This window comes from Ciconia boyciana, chromosome 2 (genome assembly GCF_034638445.1).
Source record: "Ciconia boyciana chromosome 2, ASM3463844v1, whole genome shotgun sequence".
Classification (NCBI taxonomy): Eukaryota; Metazoa; Chordata; class Aves; order Ciconiiformes; family Ciconiidae; genus Ciconia; species Ciconia boyciana.
The window spans coordinates 143,890,462-143,899,702 of record NC_132935.1 but is presented as its reverse complement, the minus strand read 5'-3'; the positions used below and the strand labels follow the sequence as shown (position 1 = coordinate 143,899,702).

Sequence of the window (9,241 nt, the reverse complement as noted above, 5' to 3'; positions counted from 1 at the left end):
TCCTCATCAATACAAACCTTTAGCTAGAAGCTGTTACTGGACTCTTCATTTCTAAATTTTCTAAATGAAGAGTGATAGCATGAGAATCAGGTGAGTCAAGCTCTCCCTCACAGAGCTTCCCAATCTAACATATGCTTTTGGACCCCCAAGATAGTGTGGTAGTCAGAAGAGGAGAGTTATGAAGTGTGTAAGCTCATGTAGACTGGTGATATTAACAGCTGAAATCTCAACAGAGATCAGTACAGAAAAAAAATTAAAAAGCAGCAAAGATCTGAGCCACAAGCTGTTTTAACAATTTTAATAAGTCAGTCTCATTACCTAAAAGAGCAAAAAGTCAGTCTATAGGTTTAGGTCCTTTTTTTTTCAGATCAAACTTTAAAAATCAGAGGGTAGGCCTCAAAAACAGTGTGACTGCCCTTCATATTCTGAGTTCTTTTAAAAATAGATCTGGAGCTCACTGTATTTGTTACCGGTTTTTTCCAGGTAAGTACATTATACTGAGTTGTGTTTGTAAACTATTCTTTGCCACTGTAACAGCTAGAAGTACAGTATATTAAAACATATAGAAGTAGAAATTCTTAACTAACCATGGGACTGCAGGAGCTGAGGTTTTATGAAGATATCTGATACCCTGAAACTTGTGATAAAATCACTGGGACTAGCCCTAGGAACAGGGGGAAAAAATAGAAATGTGCCTTCATCAGCCCATGCTTTCATGTGTGCAGGATATACAAACAAGCCATTAGCTGGTGTATGAAAGGGTTAACAGCCTGACCTTCAGACAGAAGCTCTTGTTGACCCTACTCTGCAACACTTGGCTGAAAGGTTATGCCCAAAAGGAGAGCTTGCTAGCAGGAGGGAAAAATCCAAAGAGAAATACTTAGGAAAAGAATACTTCGGCTTCAGGAGTCTGGTGGCCTGGCAGAAAGCAAACCCTCACAGCAGACGGTACAGGACTATAGGACTCATCTGCTGAAGGAACCAGACACAGTAAAAAAAGGACAACTGTCAAAGTCTGGTTTGTCCACACAGTTTCCCAGAGAGTTTATGGATATAAAAGAATCAGTAGTTAGCAAAACAGTTTCATATCTAGTAATTCAGCTGTTCAGTAGGAAGGTACATGGAAGAGCCACCTAGTCACTGCCTTAAAGGTAGCCGCAGAAAGTCACACTGTGGTATGGCACCCTGAGTTTCCAGTGGTGTGGTGCTAGTGCCTCTCCTCCTGCAGTGTGTGACAGTGTGATGCACACATGGGAAGTCCTTGTTGCAGGGTCCTTGCAGTCCTTCTAGTTATTTTACAGCCTTCAAGACACTGTCTTTCCTGCCATCCTAGGATTCTCAGAAACATCTCTTCCAGTTTATCCATTCTCTTCCTTTCTTTTTCTGGCTTCTGATTTCTTTCAGTCCTTAATAGCTTAGAACCATTTCTGCTGGTACTTGTGGGTGATGAGTATTGCCAGTACACCTTGGAACAGCATGCGTGAAGCTCCAGCTGGAGTTTCCTCACCATCTCGAAGGGAGTATATACCTCTACAGCCACAGAGTGACTGTCAGGTAGACCAATCCTAAAAACTAAATCCTAAAAAATATTAGGAACAACACATTTGCATGGGTTTCTTGCATCAGCAAGTCTCATGAACTTACCAAAATCCACCTTCATAACATTTTACATGATATTTCTGTAAGCTGTTTCAAACTTATTTGTTGTAATTTAAAAACTTTCAGCCTGAATTAATGCATTCATTCCATTGGTGACATGGGCATTTAGCGTAAATATTATTTTTCATCAGTGATTTTGTTCTGTTGATTCATACCCTCTCTTAGTCTCTACTTAAAAAACAAGCTAAGCTTTTCTGTTCTCTTCTCAGAGAACAGGCTTTCCTTTCCCTAGATTATTGTACCTTCTCCAGCAAATGGGTGGAGGAGAGGGGAGAAAACATTCTGAGGGTAAATAGGCCTCAAAGTTCCAGTAGGGCTTTTCAAAACCTGTTTTACATCCTGTGTTTGTTTTGCAGGGAGTTTCCGCAATGGAGAAGAGGGAAGATGATAATCATGCCATTGATCAGAATGCAGGTCAGAGCATCATGCCAAGAAGATACACAGGAAACCTTAGCAACTTGGTAATGTTTCTGTAAAAAAGTACCTCATATGTCACACAGAGTATTGCAATCTTTCATTCGATTTTGTGCAGAAACAGTGTTCCCATCACACTGGCATATCATCAATACTTCCAAAGTCTTGTCACAATATTGACATGAAGAGATAAAAAGAGAAGAGCATCTCATTCAATTTAATCAGTCCATGATAAACAATGCACAAAGTTTGGGCCAGCTAAAAACTACATGAGGTTAGTCACTAGTTGCATTTTACCAGATGAGCAAAGCTCTGTAGAAATAATTTGGGATTTTTATACAGAAATGTAAAATTTATCTTTGGAGGAGTCTTCATAATTGCCACATCGCATTCAGTAAGTTTTCCACACCACAGAAAAAAGTCCAGAAAAAAAATCCACTCCAACACCATTTGCCTCTGCAACTGCTGATGCACAGAAATAGTTAAAGCTACAACTTTCTATTCTAATGTGAACTGTCTCACAGGCTGTGAAACACTGAATTAGGCTTTGCAAACTATCTCCTCAAGAAACAGGTATCTCTAGGTGAAGCTTGGTTCAGATGTGAATCTCAGTTTGTATGATTTATACCAACTTCCGATTCTGCAATGCATAGACTACGCTACTTTTCTTCACAGACTAGAGAATAAAAGTTACTTAGGCTACACCTTCACTGTTACAAAGATACGCTTTTATCATCAGATAAACACGTAGTAGCTATTCAGCTAAATAATCCTAATGAAGACCATGCCCTTTAATTTTACTGTGAGGCACTGTAGGCAAGTCAGTCAGATGTGTGGTAGGAAACAGGCTACCCTGTCTCTAATTAGGATTTTACAGCAAGATAGCAGTGTACATTTTTTTTTCTTTCTGTTAAAACAAAACACCTGTGTATCACTGAAGATGAACACAAGACTTGCCCTTGCATTATTTACAGTAGTACCTTGTTTGAATTGATCCCTTAATCAGCTTCAATGTAATATTTGATTCTTAAGAATAAAGCCAGATAATATTGCTGAGACAGGAAGATCTCCTGTATCCTAACAGAATGCTAATTTACAACTTTCAAACTACTAATATTTGCCTTCCTCAAAACAGACAGTGCCATTTCGCTTTCTGGAGTTCTGGACATCTGCCACATTAGCCTCTAAAGCTGAGCCATTGCAGTATTAATTCAGTTTTACTTTATATTTCATAGGAATATTAAAGGACTTACTTGTTTATTACCTAATGTTCTCAGTTCTCAGTTCTCCACCCCTGGTCAGCTGTCTGCTGGATCAAGTGCAATGTCCTGCTGTTGATACAAGTATTTTCATTTTGTATGTATACAGATCATGTACCTCTTCCGTGAACTATAACTATGGGACAATCTTTAAATATATTACCTCAGTGTAAAACTGTTTATAATATTGCACTAAAATGTTGTACTAGCTTAGGTCCTTCTGAAGTCTGTGATAATTCTGCCAAGATCTTTTGTGAGACTAGAATCAAGCCATGCCTCCTAGGCAGCAGAAAATTCAGCTTTTTAAACTGAAGTGACTCAGTTTCATGAGGTTTCAAAAAGGACACTTAAGAGGACACTATTACCTTTGTGAAGGAGAGGAAGAAGACCACAGGACTTGATGCTGGAGTTGACAGATGTGCAGCTGGTCTAATCATAGCATATTTTAATTTTTTTATTATTATTATTTTAATTTTAGCATAGAAATCTATGCTAAAAGTGCCTTGCTCAACTACTGACTATGCTGTTTGAAATGTTATGTTTTCAAGCTACCTTGTCTTTAATAGTGTGTATGTTTTGTATATGGTTTCAGTGCAGTACGGTGTAAAAACCATGACGGCAAATACTGTCATTACTGAAGTTTTTAATCTTCTCTTGAACTCACTTGGCATTTCCTTTCTGTCCTTTCCAGAATGTGGATATGCAAGTCACCAATCCACCAGAAGCAGCTGCACTTTTTAATTTACATCAAGCACACCATTTTGGTGAATTTGAACACTCTTCAGAACAACACTGCAAGCAGGATCTGTTCCCCAAGTGGCACTTGCCGATGAAGATAGCATCTGTGATCTCATTATTAACATTTATTTACACTTTTATGAGAGATGTCATATATCCTTTTATAACCAGAAAGGAAAATGTTTTCTATAAAATTCCAATCCTTGTCATAAACAAAGTTTTACCAGTGGTTTCAATTACCCTTTTAGCACTAGTATATTTACCAGGAATACTAGCAGCTGGTTTCCAGCTGTACTTTGGCACCAAGTATAAAAGGTTTCCCCAGTGGCTGGATAGATGGATGTTATCAAGAAAGCAATTTGGACTTCTCAGTTTCTTCTTCGCTACAATGCACGCCTGCTATAGCCTATGCTATCCAATGAGAAGATCATACAGATACAAGCTGCTGAACTGGGCATTCCAGCAGGTATGATGGGCATGCAAACGCCAACTCTTCTGTATTCAGAAAATCCTTGTTTTGGTCATTCAAGCAAATCTGGATGGAGGGAAAGTAATTTTCATTGCCTTCGTTTGATTTTGAAGCAGATCCCCAACAAATCACTGTTCAGGGATGGAGCAGGACCTAGCTGTTAAAGCATGTAATAGAGAGTCAAGAGTCATCACAGCTGTGTCATTGTGTATTAAATAAGTCATTTTCTTCATTTGGGATTTTTTATCTCTCTGTAAAATGCACATAATTATACCTGCCTCACAGGAACATTTAAGTCTTTGGCACGCTATTAGTTTAGTGTAGATTAATCTTCTCCGCACCAGTAGAATCTAACTATGTACAAAAACTGAGCACACACCAGTTTTAGACATCTTCTTTGTAAAGTGAATTAGCTAGCAATGAAGGAGGACTGAGCTAAATCACAGTAATCTATATTTGCTACAAACTAAATTTGTGAACACTGATGGCTCCACAATTGGGCTGATGCACGCTAACTTGTTAAAAGATAGAATTTCAGTCATGCTTCTGAGTGATGGGCAATAATTGGCTTACAGAGCTCCCTAAGATCCTCTGTGACTACAGAGTTCCTAATAGTTGCATATCACCTTAAGTGCCGTGAGTATTGCAGTATAAGGAATATTCCAATGCAAGGTATAGACTGCAAATGTACATTTTTATTACCCTGAAAGTCTAATCTAGAGTTTTATTAACAGCACAGTATGATGTTAGCAGCTTCTTAAGAATTCTGTAAACAGTCAAACTACCTTTTGAAAACTCTGAAATCAGCCTTACTGGTAATCTGACTTGAATGGATTACCAGAAATTTCCTTGAGATTCCAGTCCTCAAGATGAAGAAATGATCATATTCGGGGCATATTATACCATGGTGATCACTAGCACCATCAAAGAGCTGTTGCAACTAGTCATAAATAGAAGAAGCTTTGACATCAGTTTATTAAATCACAACCTTTTCATCCATACCAACCGTTGTATTCCGTGCAGCTGAATGTACCAAGTTGTTGTTTTTAAAAAAATAGAGCTAAACAACCATCCTGGAAGGATACCATCATTAAGAATGCCTGCTGAATTAGCTCCCTAAAATAGTGCTGTTAATATATTTCCTGTTGTTATAATCTCCAAGATATGGTGTTTAGCTATAGATGGAAATTTTTTGTCAAAGAATAAGATTTCTCCTGCTGTGAAGGCAGGCTAACAGGCCTCAGAACCAGTGTCTCCTGGGCCGAGACACTGATGAAGTCTAAATTCTTCTCACTTAAAGCCCACCTTTGCTCTGCAGATATTAGTGGAGACTTTGTCATCAGAAGCAAATAGCAGTTACATTCAGAGACATTCAAACAAGCAAAAATACTGTGTTTCTTGGCTTATTTCCTGAATATTATGATGAAAATAGCTGTATTTCACACAAACGGCTAAGTGTGCCAGGCTGTCATTTTAAATATGGTGTTCTTTTGGCAGGTCAAACAAAAAAAAGAAAATGCCTGGATTGAACACGATGTTTGGAGAATGGAGATTTATGTGTCTCTAGGAATTCTGGGACTTGCTTTGCTGGCCTTGTTGGCAATAACATCAATCCCATCTGTCAGTCACTCTTTGACATGGAGAGAGTTCCACTACATTCAGGTACCCGTAAATGTCATTATTGCATGTCATTAGTCCTCATTTGCAGGACTGTAGGTTATCAGCTAAGACCATTAGGAGTTAGAAACGTCAAACACAGAAGAGTTAGTGAAACCAATCTAAAAGTTTGTTCCGTACTCTTTGTTAATTGCTTTGCAAGAAATGTTCATTTCATTTGTTATTTTGTCAGGAGAAAAGGCTGTCAGGTTCAGGGTACAAAGTGGGAAGAAAGACAGCTCCAAACCACTTTTTTGCTCCTCTGACTTCGTGACCAGCAGCGGTTGTGCCTTCAGGACCTATTCTTAGGTCAAAGACCTCTGGTGCTGAAGGCATTTCAGTCATCTTCTGAGCATCTTATGTTTCAGGAATGCCCTGTGTCCTGCTGAGTTGGGAGTAGGTGGTATTGAACCAGCCAATGCTGTTCCCATACAACACACTACATAAGGAGAATTGCTTGTTGCTACCTTGGAGCTGTTTTGGCAATTCTTTACTGCCTGAGCAGTACCAGGTGGCTGGAAAGTCCAGGAGAAGACTTCTGCCCAATAATACATGCAAAGGTTTCCCATCTGCAGCATTATTAGCTTCATAACCCCCTCCAAAAAGGTGTATTCTGAAAAGGAGACATCTTAGAACAGATGCATAATCATATCCAGACATCTTGAGTTTGCTACAGATGTGCTTGTTTTGTTCACCTAAGTACCTGGTTTGCTCTTAGGTCTCCTGTATCATACGCAGTAATAATCAGGGGTGGTTCTGCTGACATCAATATGACCACACTGGAGTCAAGCAAGTGTTGAATTAGGTCCCTGAACACCAAAATCTGAAAATTCAATAACCTACTAAGTACCTGGCATTTGAAAATTTGATCTGAATTTGAAAAGTAATCTGAAATGTGTATCTTCCTACAATTAGTAATTTGAGATTCTGCCCACTCTATGAAGTACATCATTTGTAAGAAAAGTTTTCAGCTCTACAGAGAAATCTTTATGGACAGGTCTAGGAGGGAGTCTCCAAGTGCATGACTGCTTTCAGTATTAAATTAGTATGGTGAGGAAACCCAGAAGAGTAATACTACTATATTGGATTCATTTTATAAACAAATAACCTTTATACTCAAAAATCAGATTCTGTAGATTTAGCAGTTGGAAAGGCAGTGTTTGGCTTCACTGATGAGTAATTCCATTTTTCCAACAATACCAAGATTGTTATGCAACAAGAAACTCAAAATTACTAGTAACTCTAGCATAAAATTTCCTTTACTCCTGAATTTTGTAGACATCCTAAGCCAAATTTATCACTGTAAGTGGAATAAAAGACTTCAGTTTCCTGTAGTTGTGCAATTGCTTTTGTCATAGTACTAGACTTACTAGAGTTTCTGATTTTAATTGACCTTAAAATTTTTCTTTGCAAATAATCACTTAAGCCATTTATAAATCTGCTTTTGAATAATTTATCACAGAAATAAAGTAATTTAGGATACAGATGACATCTATAAATTGAGATATTGAGAACTGACCCTTTTTCAGGAATAGCCTGTAACCTGTAATCTCTTCTGTATATTAGCTAAGTATTATAGCAATACTTGAAAAATGTGCCTCATCTGTTTTCTCTTATGGTGGCACAGAGGGGTACAGTTGGATTCTTGAATTATAGTTCTTAAATTTTAGTTCAAAGCCATTGGTCTCTTTTCTTTGACTTAAGTGTGTTGGTTGAGGCCCTTCCTGATTTCCATATTTGCTTAACAGAGTACTCTTTCTGCCAGGTTGGAAAAAATAAATAGCTTACTATTTTCTTTCTCTTTTCAGAGCAAGATGGGATATTTAGCTCTGCTGCTATGCACTGTTCACGCACTGGTGTTTGCTTGGAATAAGTGGGTTGATGTTAACCAATTTATCTGGTATACACCACCTTCATTTATGGTAGCAGTTCTTCTTCCTATTGTAGTTCTGCTCTGTAAATGCATACTGCTCCTGCCATGTTTTAGGAAGAGGATAAAAAAGATCAGATGTGGTTGGGAAGCTAACACACAAACCAATCAAACCAGCATGACTTCCAGACTGTAGATCAATTATAGACATTTCCTATCTATGTATGTAAATATGCTCAAGGCCATGGAACGTTCACTTGCGAGCTCTGTTTTCATATATTCCATAGATGTTTCTTTTTAACTTTTCATTTCGACTTCAGGAGTATGGGATACTTGATGCAATTTGGACCTTTGCTAAAACAGAAGGTGGAAACATTCATTTTACACTTTAATCTATTCAGTGTTCTGGTATGTGATCATTTCTTTCTCCTGATTCACTGCTTTTAAAATCCAAGGGCTTCATTGCTTCAATCGTAATTCTTTCATAGGCAAAAACAATCATAAATCATTGCTCCAGATGACCACAGAAAGTAAATAAATTATTACACCACAGAACCCAGGAATGCTTTCTGCTTCCCACAGCCATGTTTGTTCCTTCGTTACATCTCAGTATTATAATGGGACAACAACTAGAGTATTTATCATCCCATTCCCCCTTATTGCGCCCGCATCCTATGTTTCACTCTGCAGAATGGGGACCTTGGCACATAAGCCAGACAGAAACTGTGTATTCCCACCAGGTCTTGAACTTAGACAATTGGGCAAGCAAAACTGCAGGGAACTTTACAAGGTAAATCTCTCCTGAGGCTTGGGCACAGTCTAAAAAAAGAGTTTTTAGACTCAGATCTCCATCTTATACAGGACTAGGTGTGTCTCTGTTTACTTAAAACGATAAAACATTTCCCACTTTTTATTCCATGAACACGTTCTTTTGTTTCTGATGCTGGAAATTTTCCATGCTTCTGACCTAAGCCTGTAGCCCTTGACATGTGCTAAACTTTATTCGCACAAATTATTCCAGTGGGATAACTCACATCAGGTAAATGTGTTTTACTGTTTACTCTAGGGCCAGCACAATTGTGTGACTGGAAGAAAAACATTAAAAATAGACATTTGAATCTTGACATTGATTTGGTGAGATTTTCATGTGAAATAGCTTCTGAATGCATTTGCTTT

General features: G+C 38.1%; 1 protein-coding gene across 1 annotated transcript; it reads left to right on the top strand.

Annotated features, from left to right (window-relative positions):
• The first annotated feature begins 2,019 nt into the window (after positions 1–2,019).
• STEAP1 (STEAP family member 1) lies at positions 2,020–8,261 on the top strand. The gene is made up of 4 exons (XM_072851499.1): positions 2,020–2,120; positions 4,024–4,536; positions 6,037–6,201; positions 8,004–8,261. Exons 1-4 carry the CDS (start codon positions 2,028–2,030, stop codon positions 8,259–8,261), a joined length of 1,029 nt encoding a protein of 342 aa, XP_072707600.1. The 5' UTR covers positions 2,020–2,027.
• The last annotated feature ends 980 nt before the right edge of the window (positions 8,262–9,241 follow it).

Bases quoted from the DNA above. Each gene is read 5' to 3' on its own strand.
- STEAP1 (XM_072851499.1), top strand. From the start codon at position 2,028: ATGGAGAAGAGGGAAGATGATAATCATGCCATTGATCAGAATGCAGGT. The intron at 2,121-4,023 runs GTAATGTTTCTG...TGTCCTTTCCAG, and splicing joins CAGGAAACCTTAGCAACTTG to AATGTGGATATGCAAGTCAC. The intron at 4,537-6,036 runs GTATGATGGGCA...TTCTTTTGGCAG, and splicing joins TGAACTGGGCATTCCAGCAG to GTCAAACAAAAAAAAGAAAA.